Raw genomic sequence first — 19630 nt, forward strand, 5'->3', positions numbered from 1 at the left:
ATGAAGTTGCTTTTTGTCAAGTGGGAATTGGAGCTGTTCTCTTTCCCCACACCCACATCTCTTTTTTTTTTCCCCCCGTAAATGTGTGAAATAATTTTACCACCCTTTTTTTTTTTTTCCCTTTCAGCTACTCCTCCTCCCCTCGGATCTCGCCCTTCCTGGCATTTGAAAATAGCTCATGAGACGGAGGAAGGGAAAAGGGAATAAAAGGAAATGCGTGGGGATGCAAAATGGAAGGGGGAAAAAGAGAAAGATACAAAAAGAGTGAAAGTACATGTTTTTCAAAGCAAATCAGAAATGGCTGATTGCTTCCAGCATCCATTCTGGGAAAGGTCTACTAATTTGGCAAGTTTTGGAAGCCTCTTCGCATCCTGTCGTGTGTTAGGCAACACCTAGGAAGAAAGTGGCACGGGCATTCCTGCCATTCCTGTCTCCAGCCGGGCTGGGGCTGCGCCAGGACGACGCGATCTTCCAAGGAATCCAGGTATCATTTATAATTAGAGCTGGTTGGGAATCCTCTGCCTAAATGGGTTTTCTCCTTGCACAACGCTTATGGCTGGAACCGAAACGGTTGGAAAAAACACATCGGGTTTGAGAACCTTCCAGCGGAGCAAACGCCAGGCCCTGGCCCCAGGCTGCAGCTCTGCCCAGCAGCCGCCAGGACCCCCGGGACCCCGCTGGCACGGCAAGGGGAAGGGTCTCTGTCGCCTCCGGCACTCAGCTCTGGCTCGGGGCGGGCTGGGGTTTGAAGGGTTCCTTCACCAGCCGGCGCCAGGCGGGTAACCAGGCTGCTCCCGGCTCACCGGCAAATGCAAGCCATTAGTGCTGGCGGCGGCTCCGGGCGGTGGTTTCGTGCCCGACCCCTCTCCCTGCCTCGCGAGCTGGAGGAGATCTCCGCAGGAAGCGGGTTTAATGCATCAGCCTCCATGTGCATGGCGGCCAGGGCTTTCCCCCAAGTGCTTCTCCGTAATGGATTTAGTCCTTGACCCGGAGCCACGCTGCCCTCCCCGAGGTCCCTGGGGAATCGGACTCCCGGTTCCTCCCCAGCTTTCCTGCCAGGTAAACGTGGCCGGGGGGGTGGCAGCCCTGGCAGCATCGCACCCCTGATGCCCTAATGTGGTGCAGCTCATCTGCAAACTCCCTCTCGGCCTCGACAGCGGTGGGGCTGCCAGCACAGGAGGAGGGATGCTCACAGCCAAGGCGATCCTCCCCTCCCACACCCTGGGCGAGGGGGTGCAGGGACATCCCTTCTCCCCAGCACTTGCTGGCCAGATTTAAGGCCTTTGCCCACAGGGCTGTGTGCCTGTGCCCTGGCTCTTTGCCTTTTCCTGAGGTCTCTCCTGTCGTTCCTGTTTGTGTTGGCCATCACCTGGGCATCCTTCATCTCCTTTTGGTATCTCCTCCCTCCCTGAATAGCACCTTCCACCTCCTTCCTGCTCCTGTCCTTTGGGCAGCAGTTCTGGGCTCTTTTCTTTAAAAAACCCAAACAACCTAATTCATTGCAAAGCAACCACTTCATGCCTGACATGGAAGGGACTTGGGGATTTATGTTAGCGGCGGCACAGAGGGGAATCCTCGGCTGGAGGGCAGTGGGAGGGCTGGCAGGCATTGCCAGCACGGCTGCTGTCGGAGCCCTGGGGAGCGATCCCCCGAGGAGCACTTCTCTGCAGGGATGTGCAGATCCAATGTCAAGTCCAAAGGATGCTTCCTACCCCCATCAGGAGCACAGCAAGTGCTCCTTGCCTTGAAAGCAGCGGGAGCTGAGAGGGAAACTACATCTCATCCTGTACCACACCAGCAGCTGGAAGCATGGGAAAAGCCAGGCTGGGCTGAGCATCGCCACAGTGGTAACACACCAGGGAGAGCCTGGCTGCTCTGGGCCAGGTTCAAGCCAAGGAAGAGCTTTCCCGTGGCCTCTGAGAGTGAAAGCAGTGGGGCCTGACCATTGCATCCAGCTCCCCTGGGAGCCTGGGGGGCACGAGTCGACCAAGCCCGGTGGGCAACGATGCCCTGGCCCAACACGCAACAAAGGGTGTCTGCAGGAGCCAAGCAGGACGGTCCAGAGATCGCAGCGGGATACTGAACATTTCTCCAGCTGAACACCCGAGCCCAGCAATCCGCTTCTGCCCTCGGGAGATGCCACCCTGCAACACTCCCTCTTCCCATCCTCCCACAGGGACACTCACTTTTTCCAGCCGAGCGGAGGAACGAACAAGTCATCACCCACTCCAAGGAGGTGGGTTGGCAACAGCCGAGGAAAAGATGCTTTGTGTTTGGCGACAGTCCAGGGAGCTAACTCAGCAAAGCCCGATGATGGGCAGCGAAGCCACCCTTTCCAATAATAGCACTGCGCAGCACGCACATCGCTCCGGCTCCGGAGATCTCCGAGGGCTTAGTGCAAACTTCATCATACTCCCGTTCCCAGCGCACGGGAACGCCGCATGCAAAGGTAATCGTTTTCTGGTGCGTCTTCGTTAGCCTTTAAACACTCTGCTTCTGGCCTCCTGTGTCTCCACAGCCACTGGAGGCCCCGGGCCAGATCCTGCTCTCGTGCACAGTGGTGTAAACGTGTTTCTCCGCAGCTCAAAGCATGTTGCTGGATGTCACACCCGTGTCCAAGCGTTCTCTTGGATGCTTACCGGCGCATCATTCCTTTCGCCTCCGAGGTGACAATGAGCCTGCAAGACCCCCAAGCCCACCCTGCCGATGTAACCCAGGTCTGGCACAGCTCCTCCTCCTCCTCCAGGACCTGGCTTTTTAGCTCTAACAACCGGCAGAGGTCTGTAGCTCTCGAGATCTGCAGAAATCCCCCTTCCCCTGAGCTCACACGAGACATTTCAGCTACCGAGCCTGGAAATACGACGTGGCACCTTTCCCCTTGCACCACCCCTCGTGCCACACGCTCCGAAATACACCTTAACCCTCTCTCGCTGAAGACTCTCTTTCCAGAGCAGCAAAATTATTTTATTATAGGAAAAGTTCCACCAGGAACTGTGCCGAAAGCCCTTCCCAAGCCACGTGCGAATAGCTACACGTCACCAGCCAGCAGAGCCCTCTCACTGGCAGGCAGCACAGAGCGACGCGGGCTTCAAAGAGAACCGTCAGCGTTGCCCGAGGCACAGCCAGCGCCAGCCTCTCGATGTGCCCCGAGCCCCCCATCCTCCTCTCTGCTCCCCAGCATCTGCTGGGGGGGTCCCTTCACGTTATACCCTGCTCCAGGGCCATTTGTGGGGGCAGCTCTCCCCCAGCCTGGCCCTAGGAGCCCACGCTCCTCTACACCCACACAGAAGCATCGGAAACCTCCCCGGGTTTCCCCACGGAGTCCCATGAGTGTTTCAGCTTGGCTGAACTTGCTTTTTCCCCAGGAAAGAAAGTTTTGACAGACATTTTCCAATCAGCTGGGAAGGAGCACGGCACCTGCCAGCACTTGCACCGCTCGGGTGTTCCCCAGTGGTCCAGAGTGGACCCGGCACAAGCGTAAACCACCACCTACCCTGGCTGGGAGGTGACCAGCTGCAGAGCTGGAGTTCAGCTTTACAAGGAAGATGTGGGGTTTCCATACTCCGTAAGTCCCAGCACAGGAACAGCCCTGCTGCTGGGATGTACTGGGACGCGGAGGTGTGAGGGCCCCGGCCGAGCCCAGCTCTCCTGCTGCCACTGGGATCGGATGCAGAGATGATTAGAGGGATTAAAATCCAGCGGCAGGAGGGCTGTGGTGGCATGGACCAGGCTCACCAGCCTGCAGGACGCCACAGGGGGATCTTGAAAGGAAAGGAAGATCTGAGCGGGCTCATCGCTGCCCGGCTCCCTCTCTAACGAGGGACAGGAGCAACCTGCGGTTAGCAAAGAGCTCCCAGATGAAAGCAGCTCCATCCCTAGGATCTTGTTATGATTTCACAGATGCTGCTCACATATTTTTTTCTTTATTGTTATTTTTCTGAGGTCTCTCTTTGCTCTGGATAAACGGTGTCTCTGTGGCTGGAGGCAGTGGGTGGCAGGGAAGGCAAAGCAGCTCCTGGGGGCTGCAGCTCTGGCTGCCCGCGGTCCTGGCAGGGCTAGATGCTGCCCAAACACGTCCTCCACCTCTGGGGATGCTCAAACGTACCAAGCAGCAGGTTCTTGCAGCAAATACCCTGCCCAGGACCTCAGCCCATGTCCCCAGCCCCTTCCGCTCCTCGCCAGCAGGACAGGTTTGCAATGGTTGGCTTCTCTGGGCATTGCTAAGAAATCCCAGCGTGAAAATCCTAGCGAAGAGCGAACCGTCGTGCCCCAGCCTTCACCTCTGCCTCCGGGCACGATTGCCATAAGACAATTTGAAATGCAGGCTGAGGAGATCCTGCCCAGCCTGCGCCAAATCTGACAGGGAACAAAAAAAAAAATCCTCCATCCTTGAAAAGCTAAAGCTGCTAAATGGCAGCCAGCCACGGCTCGCTCCTGCTTTGCAAAGCGGCCCTGGGCAGCACGGCCCCGGCCAGGGTCACAGGGCAGAGGGATCGTACAGGGATGGGTTGTCCTCCTGCCGTGTCCTCCTTGGCCTCTCCCAAACCCCTCCTGAGCTTTTGTGGGGTTAGCACACCAGCGGGGCGACAAGGGAAGGCAGCAAGGGGGAAAGGGAAAGGATTAAAAATAGATGGCAGTTTTGTTTCAACCATTGTAAAATAAAACGTCCTGCAGCAACCGTCGCTGAACCAAAAAGCACGCCTGCGTCTCGGGCCGCAAGGCAGCCGAACAGCAGATGTATTTTTCATTAAAAGACTTGTTAATATTGCAGGTTCCTGCCACAGACCTGCTTTCCCAGCTCTGGCTGATTGCTGGAGAGCCACTTCTCCCCCCTCCCTTGCCCTGCAGAGAGGGGCTTCGCTTCCCCAGCCCTGAGCATCCCCTTCTGCACACTGTGTCCCTGCCTCAGTGTCCCCTGGAGCACCTCCGTCCCACACCAGCATCCCCCCGCACGCCCCCAGCACCGCTGACGGTGGGGAGCAAGAAAGCCTCAGGTCCAGTGCAGCCACCCCAGATGGGGCGAGCGATATCCTGCCAGCGATATCCTGCCATCAACCGGCCGAGGGAAGGTAAATAGGTAACAAATTACCTGGCATTTAAGAAAAAAAAAAGAGAGGCAAGAGCACTCCCAGCTTCACAAGCCCGATGGCTGGTGGTACAGGGAACTCATTTCCCCCTAATGAGAGACAACTACACTTCGTTAGCTCAAACTTTCTCATTAATCATCTTTGCATCGCCTCCATCTGCCTCGTCGCTGTCAGGCCATGATAATATATGAAGAACATCCATTTATCCCCCAACTTCCCACTCAGAAACAAAACACGGTGCTACAGAAACGGATTTACCCCGACACCCAGCTCCCAGCACAATAAAGCTAATTCAGACGCGCCGTCGAGCCAAACCCTTGTTTCTCCTCTCTCCTCCTTTTATTCCATTTATTTCTGCATCGAAAAGCGGCACCGGAGCCACTGGCATGGCAGGGTCTCGATGCAGGTGATAGCCTCTCTCAGTCCCCCTCGTGTTGGCTTTGCCATCCTTCATGTTTCCCAAACACACCGAATTTTATTGGAATCATATGCAAACCGCTGCCTCTGCCTCCCACGCAGCTGTTGACTTCGCAGCAGGGCTCTGCGTGTTCGAGATTCGCTCTTGCGAGGAGGGGAGGAGGGAGCAGCAAGCAGCTTTGCAAGGGGGTACGTGGCCGGATCGTGCCATTTAAAAAAAAAAAAAAAAAAAACCAAAGGAATTGGAATTAATTAATTCTTAAATGAATTAACAGGGACTTCAACGCTGAGAGATGCAGAAGAAAAAAAACAAGGGCAAAACCTCCTGGTTGTTGGACACATTTCTTCTGGTAGAAAGGCTTTTTAGGAGATTCGAAAAAAATCAGGTTCAGAGGATTTTGGAAGAAGGAAGCGAGAAGGTGGCAGAGCTGGCTGGAGCCTGGCAGGGACAGCCTGAGCGGTGCCACCAAAGCCAGCCACCCGCAGATGTCCCCGGGGCTTGCTGGCTGGCTGGGAGAGGAAACATCAAACCCGTCTGGAAATCAAACAGCAGAGTCGGAAAAGAGGGAAGAAAAGAAACAATGGGAAAACGAAACCTAAGCTGACACCCTTTGTATGGCAAACACCCGATATGGAGAATCCTCACCCCCAGTGCAGGTCGCTCGGGGGACAACACACGTCCTCATCACCCCGCGGAGCTGCAGTGGCACGCGATGGAAATCCAAAGTGATTCCCACCCTGGAGCAGCTTCCCGAGCCGCTGCCGGCTGTCAGAGAGGGCCCAAGATGCCGATGGCCACCGCTCTCCTGCTGCAGGTTTCTGGCACCGCGCTGGGAGGCGTGCAGATGCTGAGTACATAATTAAACAGTCCGTTTGCTGGCGATGTGAAGGACATGGAGTTCCTGCCGGGAGGAGTGGTGCAGGCAGCCCTGGGCTCTCCCACCGGCAGCAGCGGGAGGCGAACAACTCCTTGCGTCAAAAGAGCCCCGCCGATGGAAGAAATCTTCCCCACAGGTACCAAAAAAGCCCCAGTGGAACCCAAACCTCATGTTTCAGCCTTTGGATACTGGTTCCTCCAGCGCTTTGGAGCCCCAACGTGCTTCGCTGCTCAGCTGGCAGCGAGGAGCAAAGAGCCAGGAAACCTCGTGGTTCGCCCGGAGCAGCCACCAGCTACACACGGATAAAAAACAGACCAAAAAAAACTGAGGATGCAGATGTCACGGCTCGTTAATACCTCATTTGAAAGCGTTATGTTATCCTGAACATTAATGGAAGCCGTATAGGAAAAAAATAATAATAGGTGTTAAAATTGGAAATGGGATGCCGTTTCTCTGCTCATCATCGCGGCGATCTCTTGCCCATCTCCAAGTTGAAGCCTTGCTTAAAAAATATGGACATGCACACGTCAGGCACTGTGGAACCAGGATGTCAGTTAAAAATCCATACAGGAATCGGGAATCATAGGCAGCAGAAAGCATTTGCTCTCTGGTTGGAAAGGCCAAGGCAGGAAGAAATGGAAAGCAAGGAAGGAGGGGACTGGGCGCAGGACAGATGCTCGTGTCCATGGAGGCTCCCACACCCCAGTCTGACCAGTTTGGGGCAGGCACTCCCAGAGCAGAGCAGTGTGGCATCCCTAGAGCACACAGGGCATGAACAGGGACCTCCCGGAGGCTTCCCAAGCCCAGAAAGGAAAAGGATGGGAGCTTTTACGCATAACATGGGATTTTTCCACGCTGTGCCAGCGACACGCACCCAGAGGGTCTGCTGCGGGGCTGGACCCGAGCGCAAGGAGCCGGCTGCAAGGGAGGGGCTCGGAGCCACTGTCCCCGAGCCACCATGGCAGCTCCATCTCCACGTGCCCACAGCCGCCGCTGCGGCACGGGCAAGGATGGAGGACGCGTTGCGGGCACCCGCAGGAGCTGGCGCTTCGTCCTCCCTACCCAGCTCCGTCCCAGGCAAGACAGTGGAATTAAGTGCAAGTTATAATTAAGACTGGATGTTTGAAGAGAAACATAATCTCCGTTCCGTGGGATTCGCCGGCACAACAGTAATTAACGTCTCATTAACATTCGCCTAATTAAGCAGTTTATGAAAGTGGAGAGATTTGCATACTGCTCCACTTCAGCTTCAGTGCATCCAGCTATATCCAGGCACCAGAGTTAACCCTTCCAGGACATTCCCAAGCCCTTGCCAGACTTCCCAGCCTCTCCCTGCGAGGCCACGAGCTGCCATCTCACCATCTCACTGCATGATGCTGCCTAAAACCGAGTACAACTGAGTACAACATCTCCTCTCCATGGCTTCTTTCCCAGACAAACCCATCGGAAGCCCTTCGAACACTGGTCATCTATTTTTAAAAACCTCAGCTGGCTGCAGTGTTTTCCCCGGATTCCCAACACGTCCATCAGAGAAGCAAAGACGACTTGTCAGAGTTTCTTAAGACTGGGAGAAACGTCTCCTAAAACATTTCATGCTATACTCTTTTCCAAATGTTCTTTAATGTTTAAAAAAACAATGACTTAGAGATTAAAGAGACGCATCAAATTCCAAACACCAGCTTAAGAGAGGGATGCAATGAGATGCTTCAGCAGCTTCCAAAAACATTTTGACATGGAAACCATGTCCTTTGTCTTTTAGGGTCTTCCCCTTGTCAGGAGAAAAGGAAAACCAGCAAGAACAGTGACAACCCCCAGGCCCCCAGCTGATGTCCCATCCCTCTTGGGGACAGCAGGGACCAAAACCACCTTTCCTGGGCGGATCTCGGAGCAGCGAGGGGTGCATAACGCAGCCCACCAAATAAGACGTATCCCACCTGCAGCCCCTTGGTGATAAGTCACTCAAAGTGCTGGACGTAACATTTTTCACTGTTAACACCAGCTTTCTTTTCTGGTGTTGGATTAGCAAAGCCGCTGCGTCCACCACGTGCAAACTTGCCTTCCCCCTGGGCATCTCCTGAGGGGGGAAAAAATGAGCTCTCCAGTTAGCGGTTAGTGCTCGGAGTCAAGATGCAACTTTGCAGCAAATACAGCAGGAGAGAAAAATTCATGACGCAGCCTTTCATTGCAAATCAATAAAGCCCAGACCCGCCTGTGATATACACACTCAATTTATTCCCCGCCTGCCATGCTGCATCTTCACCACCCGCCCTCTCGCACCGGTTCAGGTCCTCGCTGGAGGACGTGGTGCCCCTGCCCACCTCGCCCCTCTGGGTCACAGCTCCGGTGCCACCAGGGATGGTGGGATCATCCCCTCCCTGAGCCTGGCAGCCCCAGGCTGATGGTCCCATGCCCCTGGCCATGGCAGAGCACGATCCAGCCCCCATAGCATCCCTCCCCACGGCGCAGCCGGGAGCCCAGCCATACCAGCACATGGAGAAGGCAATTCCAAGGTCTTCTTCCACCTCACAACAGGTGCCTACAGCTGTAGCAAAGCACCGCTCTGCTGAAAAACGCTCCCGATTTGCACTTGGAACACCTCTGTCTTGAAAGCACATCTTCATTTTCCCCTTGTCCCAGCAGCCACGAAATCCTCCCGGAAGTGCCATCCTCCTGCGCCAAGCTGGCGATCCAGCCCCCCTGAGCCTGATCCCCGGGACCCCCATCACTCGTCCTGTCCTGCTCCTCCTTCCCCTCCGAGGGGGGCTTTGAGAGCCTCACAAGGCACCCAAAAATCACTGCAGATTTAGGCATTAAATTCCACTTTTAACCTTTTCACCCCATCCAGATCTCCCGGCCGACACAGAAAACGCTCCCTGAAGTGGGGGGCTGGCCCTGCGCTTTGCTCACCCCCCGTGAATGGGGGACCCCAAAAAGCTGGGGAGCTGGAGGAGCAGCTGTTCCTTCGTGATGCTGAAGTTGCATGCCTTGGGCATCCCTCCTACAGCCAAACACACGCCGGAGCCAGGAGGTTGGCTGAGGGACGCGGGCAGGACGCAGGCAGGATGCAGGCAGGGGAGCATCCCTGCACAGCGCCTGCCCGCAGCCACTGCATCCCCTCCAGCTCTGCCCTCCCTCTGGCTTTGCTTCTCCCTCTTGCACAGAGTCCCACACTGCCACCCTCACCCACAGCCACCACAGTGGGACCCCAGGGCGGAGACAAAGAGCCGCCCCGACACCAGGGTGAGGGGCTGATGCCAACACAGCCCCACAGCAGCTGCCTTCAGCCTGGGGCAGGCTGCGAGCAGAGCAGCCAGGGGGGGATTTGGGGGAGAGGTGGTTGCTTAGTCGCGCTGGGGGTTCTGCAGCACAGCCTGACCTACTTTCTCCGGCAGCACAGCCATGCCAGCCGCAGCAGTGGCGTGGGGTTTCTCCTCTCCTCTGCCACGTACGGAGGTCGTCTTATAAACCGGCAGCGAGATTGCGGTGCGACTGGCCAGGGCCCCCTCCTTGTGACCTCACAGCATCGGCCGTCCTCTCCCTCGCCTCTGGCCGGGATCACCGCCTCTGAACGGGCGCCCTCCTTTCCCTACCCTTCCCCAAAAAATTCACGGCACATCTCAGCCAAGAGGAGGATTTATTGATCGTCTTATCTGTGTCTAATCCCAGCCGGAGCACCACGATAAACGAAACCAGCTAAATAAAACGCCTTCCTGCAAGGTCTCTGTGTCGAGAGCAGCTGGTTACTAGTGGGGTGCAAAGGGGGGAGCAGCCCCCCAGGGACCCCAGACCCACCTGCACAGGGAAGAGCAGCCTGCGATGGCAAAGGCATGGAAGTGAGGATTAAACGTGCCGTGCTGCGAACACCCATGTGAAGCTGAGGGCAGGGGTGGGGGGACAAACCAAACCCAAACCACTCCATCTAATCAATGGTAAGCAGTTTAAACACTGTTTCTCTGCAGTTCAGGGAGCCCTAATTCCAGGCATGACCTGAATCTCTTTCAAGAGAGAACGGAGAGGGGGGCAGGCAAGCAAGGAGGGGGGAGAGCCAGCAATGCCAGGGATGCTAATTTGTCCCCGTTCTCTCTCTGCAGAACAGCATCTGGGAGAAAAAGCACCTGCTACAGAGAAGAGACCCCTACGGAGCAGAGACTCGATGGTGCGTGCTTGCAGAAACCCCCGTTACCCAGCCTGGACCACAAACGCTCGATGCGAGAGCGGGCAGGATGACGGATACTGCCGTCTTGGTGAGAAGAGCCTGGGGTGCACCAGGCACGGCACCGACAAGCCAGGAAAGCACACTCCAGCCCACCGCCATGCCAGGAGGGAGCAGGGGAGATGGGAGTGAGCTCAGCCCAAACGCGGTGCGGCTGTATCCAGGTCAGCCAGCGAGCCTGCTGGGAAGTGCGAGCTCAGGCTATAAAAAGCACGGGCAAGATGCTGGGAGCATCCTAGAGTGGTGAGGAAGAGGTGGGGTGGCCCTGCCCTCTGAGCAAGGGGTGCCAGGGTGGAGATGGGCTGCAGAGGATGGCACCAGCCACACGGGATCGTGGGCAAGCGCCCTTCTCCTTGGGATTTCCAAAGTAATGATCCATAAGACAGCACTGACTAAGAGTTACTGCTGGTTTTCCAAAAGGAGACAGGGTGTGGAGGAAGGGGGACTGAGACTGCTGACGGGGCAGGGTTGGCAGCAGGAGAGAGGTTTGGCACCCATAGCTGTGCGCTGAGGAGGAAGAGGAGGGGGAGGAGGAATGCCCATGCCCTGCACCCCGCCGGTGCGTGGCATCAAGCGGCAGCGCTCCTTCACCAGGGAGATGCTGGGGGAGGCACCAGCCTGGGACCCCGCTCTGTGTGGGAGCAGACATCCTGGGTGTGCTGGAACACGGACGAGGCCACCGACCCGATGAGCCTGTCATTCTGACGAGTCAGTTCCTGGAGAAGGTACACGCATGTGGCCAAGAGCCTTTCCCTTAGCCTGGCATGGCCCCAAACCCTCTACAGTCAATGAAGAGAGGCAGGGCTGCACCCGGCTTGGATCCCAAGCTGTTCCCACCCTGCTGCCCTCCTGTCACCCCATGCCACGATGCCCTCACTGCTCTGCCAAGGAGAATTGCAAATCTGCCCCCAACCCCTCCTTGGAGGCTTGACCTTTGCCAGACGCCATACCGAGCACCACAGAGCAAAGGCTTAACGGGTGATGGGAGGAAAAGGCTGGATGCTCGGTTCCCCCCCATGCCTCCCAACCGGACCCATGCGGGCAGCCATCACTGCAGCCCCCCCAGCCCCAATCACAGTAGAGCCTGGCAGGGTGTGCAGGGAGCTGTCAGACCCCATCATGACTCACACAGTCATTCCTCCCTTCAAGCCAGGGAAAAAAAAACAAAATAATTAAAAAAAAACAAAACACAATACAGGCAAGTGGTTGAAAAACTGGAGATAAACAGAGAGGAGAGGAGATGGAGGCAGCTAACGAGGTCCCTGGCCCCAGCACGAGATGCGAGGAGAGCAGCTCTGGCTGGCAGCGATCCCACATGCCAGGCATGAGGAATGGACAAGGGATGGCAGTGCCCGGCACAGCTCTGGCACCGTCCCGGCACAGCCGGCAGAGACCCACCGGGCAGCCCCGGGAGCCGTGCCCAGGGTGGCAAAGCCGCCAGCCTCGGGGCCAGCACCCCGGCAGCCTTGAGGCACCATCCACACGGTCCCGTTAGCAAAGGGCTGGCAGGATCCCCTGGCCCCATGGAATCCTCACCGAGCCCTCGCAGCCTCCCGGCTCGCCCTGCAGCCGAGCCACCCCCTGCCCCAAGGACTAAAAAAGGAGAAAAGCCAAAAAACCTTGATTCTCACAGTTAAAATCAAATGTGTCACTTGGGTAACAAATTGGCCTGCCTGACTGGCAGAAATAGCTCTGTTCAAATATATATACGTATTATTTTTTTCCTGGTTGCCTTCCCCAAATGAGTTCAAGAATGGGGAGGTTTCAAAGTCCCCGTGGACAGCGAGTCTTTCTGCTCCCTTCCCTGCACCCAGCAAGGTAATTATCTGCCAGGAGCCTGGCTGTGCGATGGCTGGGTACACCGCTAATTAGCAGGAACCAGCCAGTCCCCCCAGGCACCCTGGGTCCCTTCTCCATCCCTCTCTGCCTTCCTCCTCCTCCTCCCCCTGGGGCACGCAGCAGCAGATCATCTTCTAGCACCGCAGCCAGGAGGGCCTTGCCCTCCTCCCTTGGATGCCAGAGGTGCAAACATCCCCCTGTCCCCCCAAAAGGGACGAGCGACAGAAGAACCCTAGAAACGTATCCATTACCAAGAGGCTGCTCCTTGCCATGAGGCTACCTGGGAGATGAGGACACGGTGGAGAGCTGGTACCAAGAGACTTAAAAAGCTCATCATTTAGAGTCTGCTTCAGCATCTTCCAGGAGGGATGCTTAGGAAGCGGAGGCTTCCCAAGAAGTCTCTTCCCAAAAGGAATGGAAAAAAAGTCCTGAGCTTGAGGGTATTTAGCTCCCAGGAGAGGCAGGGCTGCTTCCCATGCCTGAGCATCTCTCCTTTTCGCTCCTCACACACGTCCCCATCTCCTCACCGCCAGCTGCTGCCACCAGGCAAAAGTCACGTTTAAATAAGCCACCAGCTTTGTTTGCAGAAGGGCACAGTGCGAGTCGCCCAGACGCCGGGGTGACCGTCTGCTGAGCACCATGGAAGGCAACCACGGGGGAGCACTGGGAAGATGCCCCTCTCGCACGTGATGCGCCGGGAGGAGCATCGCCTGGTGCCTGGCCCAGCAGACGCGCGTTTTGCAAGACACGAGGGAGCTGCTGGAGCCCAGACACCCCTACAAGGATGGCTTAGGGCTGCCAGGACGTCACGCTGGCAGCAGGAATAGGATCTCAATGGAGCATGCAGATGGACGTGCTCTCCATCCTCAGATCTCAAGAGCACAGACCAGCTCCGTAAGCTGAGGAACGCGGAGGACAGCTCAGGCTCTCCAGATTTACACCCATCCCTTCCGAACACTCCAGGGCAAGACTTCCGATGCCCCACGTTGCCAGGAGCAGGGACCTTGGATCTTAAGGGAACAACAACAGCAAGAACTGGGGCTATTCTCAGCACTTCCTAAGGCACCTAAGCTGGGCACCCAGCACAAAAATCCTCCCGACCAGGGAACACAGCCTGAAGCTTCTTATCCCGACCTACACCAGGACTGAGAGAGGAAGCCCCAGATCATCACTCCAGGGGCTCCAAGACTTCACCGGAGCCTACACACACACATAGAGGCCATCCTCCATCCCCAGAGGTTCCCACCTCCAGCTGGATGTCCCACCCTGCCCCAGGGAGCCCAGGGTAGGGCTGAAACAGCCCTCAGCCAGCCGGTGCAAGTCCACGGCTTGCATGTTCCCACCACCAACCCTTGCCCACCGCCTGCTTGTTTTAGCTCCCCTAGACAACGCAGAAGGGGCCGACGCTGGTCCTGGGTGCCAGGGCTGCCCTTGACCTTGCAGCCCCACAGCAAGAAGTCGGTGGGACACCTCCTGCCATTAACAGGCAGGATCCTGGGCAGCCCCTGGAAGCACCCAAGGTGGGACAAGCACGGGGCTCGTTCCCATCTCCCCATCACTGTGAGGAAGACAGTTCTGCCCCGCGCTACCTCCCCTCTTCCTTCAAGGCTCTGGGACCCCCAAACGCAGGGAGCTGCTGGATGGGAGGAACAGGCACTCACCCGGACACCGCTCCTGGACAACTCAAGCTCCTCTTCCCATTCCCCTCACTCTACCACGAGCAAGACCAGCCTGCAAGCAGCCGCAAGGCACGCCAGCGACCGCTGCTCCATGCTCACCTGTGCTCTGCCCCTCCGGAGAGCGGCTCGGAGCTGCTCAGCCTTTGCAACAAACTCCCCTCCGCAGCAAGGCATCAGCCTGTGGGTGCTGCTCGCCCCTTCCACGCGCCGGTTGCTCGCTCTGCCTGCCTTCAGGATTTTTTTTTCCTTCTTTCCCCCCCACCCCCCTCTACCCTGAAGCTTTTTGAATGTGCAGATGCCCCAGCTTCTTAAAATTCCGCCTGGGGGCGTGGGAAGTGTTTTGGAACATGCCCAAGCTGTCTGCTCCGTGCGTGCACGCTGCTAAAAACGATCCACCTACAGCCCCCCCATCTCCTGCACCGCTTGTCAGCGCCGCCGTGCCTTTCCAAAGATAAGCCAGCTTACACACGCAGCCGGGGATCAAAGCACCGGGAGCAATCCCATCGGGGTGGGAAGGAAAGAAACTTCTCTGCTCAGAGTCACCAGGGAAACTTTATAGGTAGCAGCGGTGAAGGAGGGAGGTGCCGGACGGACGATGCCCTTAAGCCAGCGCTGCCTTCATCCCCTCCACGTTACAGCGAGGAAAGAGCTTCACCGCTGCCCAGGTGGAAAACAGATGTGGAAAATCGATTTACTTGCTATCAAAGGATGCAGCAGCAGGACTGGGAGGCGAACGCAGCCCCCCTGGTTATAACGGGGGTGTAACGGCGACAGGCTGCTCTGTAAACACGAGTTTAGGATACCCAGCATGGCAGCCCTGCCCGACAGCTGAGCATCCACGTGGCTGCACGGTCCGAGGGAGCGTAACGCATCTCCTCCCAAGCGATTCCCAAGTGATTCCCAAGTGCTTTACCAACAAATAAAAAAACGAGCTACAGAGATTTTAACGACTCGTCCTGTAAAACGCTGCTGGCAAAGCCCCGCTCATCCAAGACACTTGCAACCAGCTCTTGGAGCATCCAACCAAAGCAACAGGGTGACACCAATTTACATCAGTTCAGTATCTGGCCCCAGCAGCCACCACACTAAAAAAAAAAAACAACAAAACAACAAACAACCAACCAAACCAAAAAAGGAATATAAACCACTGAGACTGGGATCCAGTCAGGAGAGCCAGGCTGAGCCCTCCTGCCATGTGCAGATGAAGGCTCCAGGCCCTGGGGATGAGGATGGTGAGGCCCTTTCCAGCCCAAGAGCCCAGTTCCAGGTTCACAACACAAGCAGTTTGAAATCTGTGACAAGGTTGCCTTTCCCTTTGCTTTTGAATCCCTCCGGCAATCTGTCCTTCAAGTGCTCATCAATCCATTCAGGGCAGTCACACACACCCCCCTCCAGCATCACTTTGCCACAAATTTGAGTGAAATTGATATTTTCCCATCAGAAACATGAAATTTCGAACACACAGAACATTGGATTTGAAAGCTGACTTTTGTTGGGAAGGTGCCTGTCTCTTTGTTCACAAAAGGGCTCATTTTTCCTGGAAAAGGGCCCAGATTTTGAGTGAAAGATCAATAACATGCAGAAAATGGGTCCTTTTATTTAATTTTGCCATGATACCAAAAAGAAAATAAAGAATCCAATGCTGAGACTGAATGACTTCAAAATATTTGGCATTTGTTTACCCCATTGCGATGCTGGAGCATCTATTCAAAGGAGCCTTCAGGGCTCCCTTAGAGCATCCCCTCATCGCCCGCTGGCATCCCACCAGGGAGAGCATCCCCAGCACTGCTCCAGCCCAATCCTGGCCCATTTTTGGGGCAATTATTAGAGATTTAACCACTGCCTCCTCTACCCTGTGTTGGATGAAGGCCAAGGAATGGCCCCACCGAAATGCTTGAGGATGACTCTCTGCTCACGCTAATTACGGGGAAATCAAAAGAGGAAAATCAAATTTTTTATCTCATTTACAGCCTGGGTGGGAAAGAAAAAAAAAAAAAAATCAACCCCACGAAAATACAGCATTCACGATGCTGTGCAACAGTCATGACATGCTGCATCCTCCCCGATCCATATGGGGGAAAACTAACACTTTGGCAAATTTATGAAGATGTGTGAAAGTGATTATATTCCTGAAAATATCTCAAGTGGAACGGCCTACCTGGCATATTTTGTTAGTCATGAAACACGCTCCCTCCACCGACTGTAGTTTGTGGCTTCCCATCTGCTTAAATACTTTAAATACTGAAACTTTTTTTTTTTTTTTTTTTTAAGCTGAAAGAGCATGCCAGCAGCAGCGGCATACTGCTGACTCAGGGGCACAGGACGGGGACACACTGCCACCAGCAAAGGGATGCAGGAGATGCCACACCAAGAGAGCAGAGGATTCACCCCGCAGGTGATAAGTTCTGCCTCTGGCCAAGAAATGCAAAAGGTCAGTTTGTGTTAATTGGATCAATTAATTCCCAGGGCTGGAGCACCTCTCCTCTGAAGACAGGCTGAGAGAGTTGGGGCTGTTCAGCCTGGAGAAGAGAAGGCTCTGGGGAGACCTTCCAGCAGCCTTCCAGTACCTAAAGGGGCTACAAGAAAGCTGGAGAGGGGCTTTTGACAAGGACATGTAGTGACAGCACAAGGGGCAATGGCTTTAAACTGAAAGAGGGGAGATTTGGATGAGATCTAAGGAAGAAATTCTTCCCTCTGAGGGTGGGGAAGCACTGGAACAGGTTGCCCAGAGAAGTTGTGGCTGCCCCATCCCTGGAAGTGTTCCAGGCCAGGTTGGATGAGGCTTTGGGCAACCTGGCGTAGTGGAAGGTGTCCCTGCCCATGGCAGGGGGGTTGGAACTAGATGATCTTTGAGGTCCCTTCCAACCCAAACCATTCTATGATTCTACGAATTAAGGGCATCCGGCGATGGAGCTCCAAGTGCAAACCAAAAGATGAATATTTTGGGTCAAGTGCGAAAGGGAAAAAGCTAAAGGAAAGAAATGGCTCTCGTTTGCCTTTTTCATTTCATTTTGCCAGAAATAAAAGGCAACAGTTGTCAAACTTACAAGTTCCCCCCTGCCAAGCTCAGCTTTTAGCGTTCGATGGGGTTTACAGGCACTTGGTCCAGGCAGCCACCACCTCGACCCTCCCGATTTCGGCTTTCAGGGGGAGCAATGCCCCTTTCAGAGAAGGCTCCAAGGCACCAGGGCTCACTAAACCCCAAGACAGCACTGGCATCCTCCCAGAGTGACCCAGCTGCCTCCCCCCTGCCCTCCCCTGCTCTTTAGTTAATAGCTTCTATTTTAAATCCCTGGCTGGAGCGGCTCTGACCGCAGCGGCAGGAGGTGGGGTGGGCGTTCACCGGGACGCAGCCAGAGCTCAGCACCGCGGCACAGTGCCGGCAGGAGCGGGCAAGCTCCAGTGGAGCCGCCTGGGCACGGAGGGCTTTGGCAGTGGGTGCGAAGAACACTCAGGCAGGACTCCCTGACTTGAAGGAGATGGCCAAGGGGGAGCCACAGCAGCTGAGAAACATCCCCCCAAAACAGCTCGGGCACGAGCCCGTCCCCACCAGGCTTCCCTGGAGGTGCCCGTAGATGTGCTCAAGCATCCTGCACCCCAGGAAAACTCCGGGTATCAACACCGACCAAGCATTTCACCACAGAGGGATCATTTTGAGTCCTTTAAGTGGTTATCTGCTGGTCGCACAAGGCAACGGCAACCGCGTCCCGCAAAGCGACGGGTGCGTAGTACTCGCAGCGTAACTACAGCACAGTTACTCTTAGTCTGGTTATGGAGAACGAGCAAACTAGATGGGAGCATCTCGGCCGAATCGCCTCCTCCCCGGGGCGCGTGGGCTGTCGTACAGAAACTGCAGCTATAGATATACAGAAAGTAGAGCAGAGACCAGTAGAACATGATGAACGTTTTCCCAAATGGCAGTGCAAAGCTGAATATTAGGTGATTTATAGCAGATTCCCTCCAAGTGAAAATCTCTCCTACCACGGTGGTGGTTTTTTTACAGCTCATTTGGCTTTTCATTTGCTGAACGGCTTTGTGCTGTTTTCTCTTGCAGGATGGGGCCTCGTCATTTGTGTTTTCTTACAGATTTTTTTTTTTTCCCCTCCTAGGAGAAAACTCTCTCTCCTCCTGTTCTCCACAAGCCTAACTCTGCATCCCCAGCTGGTGTGTGAGAGTATTGGAATGACTCCTGCTTTCCAGGGGGATAAATCATGTTGGAGGCAGGGGCTTTTGTTCAAAGTCCAATACCTGGAGGAGGAGTTTCTCCTTCCAAACAGAGATAGTCCCCGGGAGGAATAATCCCACTGGAAATAATCCAGTGCAAAGAGGGTTTATCGCATCTTCTTAAAGGCTCTTTCTTAGTGACAATTGATGAGTTCATAGCTACCAATATCCATTAGAGGGTTTATTTTATTCCTTGTTAGAAAATAAAATAAAAAGGCAGAGCCTGAGAAGAGTAAAACCAGGCACAGAGACTGAAGACTGACAGAAGCTGCCTGGCAGACAGTGAGTGAAAATGCCCTGACAAGATGAAATGTTTTTTCTTTCATTGAAATCACTCCCTTTCCGAATGACTAATACGCAGCTATCACACCATAGATATTTCCAGAGTGATGAGATGTTTTTAAAATATCTCACTGTGCCTCAAAATATCTCACTCTGGCTCAACAGATCATCCAAAACACCACCCACGGAAATCATAAATAAATAGATACTACACTGCCATTAAAGAGCGGACCAGCCAGGGCCAGGGTGGCAAGTAAATGGGGCCACCGAACTCCTCACCTCAGCACGCGGCTCCCACAGCGAGGCATTTTGGAGATGGAGACGCAAACCCTTGCAAGCAGAGCTGGACACCATCTCTTCTCCCCACTATTTTTGCAGATCTATCCCATACAGATCAGCTCCTCGATGTTGCACATCTCTCCTTGCACGAGCAAACTGGGCGCGAAAGCTGCAATGGACCCCATGGTACCAAGCACTGGCACCATGGTACCACCAAACACTGGCACAGCTGCCCCCAAGAAGGTGGCTGACGGGCTCTGGCCCAAAGCACACTGCTGGAAATCCACATACCCCCTTGGACCCAGAAATGCTCCATCCTACTCCTTGCCCCTAAAAATCCAGTGATGCTGACAAGTCCCCTTTACACACCACTCTCCCGTCAGCAAGCGGAGAGGGTGGGGAAAGGACATCCACGCCCTGGGAACAGTTGGCGTTCAGGTGATGCGCTGGCAGGGGTGGCAGGCCCCCTCCTCACCTCGCCCTGGTGCCTCCCCCCCCCCAGCAGCAGGTCCCAGCCCAGCATGCAGCACCCCACTTTGGAGCCAGGAAACTCCTGCCCTCAGGAGAAAGGCTCCGAGGAATTGCAATGGAGCGGCTGCAAGGCTGACCCCAGGCAGCTGATTTTTCACACGTTCCAATGCGTTCACTCCAGGCTCAGAGAGAAATAAAAGTAGCAAAACAGCCAAAAGAAGGTACAGAGCAGGGGCACCCCTGGGCTGACTTGCTTTGCAT

General features: G+C 55.2%; 1 protein-coding gene across 1 annotated transcript in view; it reads right to left on the minus strand.

The window, feature by feature from the left end:
• LINGO1 (leucine rich repeat and Ig domain containing 1) overlaps nucleotides 1–14287 on the minus strand; it is a 132676-nt gene extending 118389 nt beyond the window's left edge. Inside the window, exon 1 of the mRNA XM_086620445.1 lies at nucleotides 14213–14287. Coding sequence (XP_086476571.1) covers nucleotides 14213–14287 — 75 coding nt within the window. The remainder of the gene's footprint in view (nucleotides 1–14212) is intronic.
• Between the last annotated feature and the right edge of the window lie 5343 nt (nucleotides 14288–19630).

The sequence above is a fragment of the Tauraco erythrolophus genome, chromosome 14, assembly GCF_009769465.1.
Source record: "Tauraco erythrolophus isolate bTauEry1 chromosome 14, bTauEry1.pri, whole genome shotgun sequence".
NCBI classification, from domain to species: Eukaryota; Metazoa; Chordata; class Aves; order Musophagiformes; family Musophagidae; genus Tauraco; species Tauraco erythrolophus.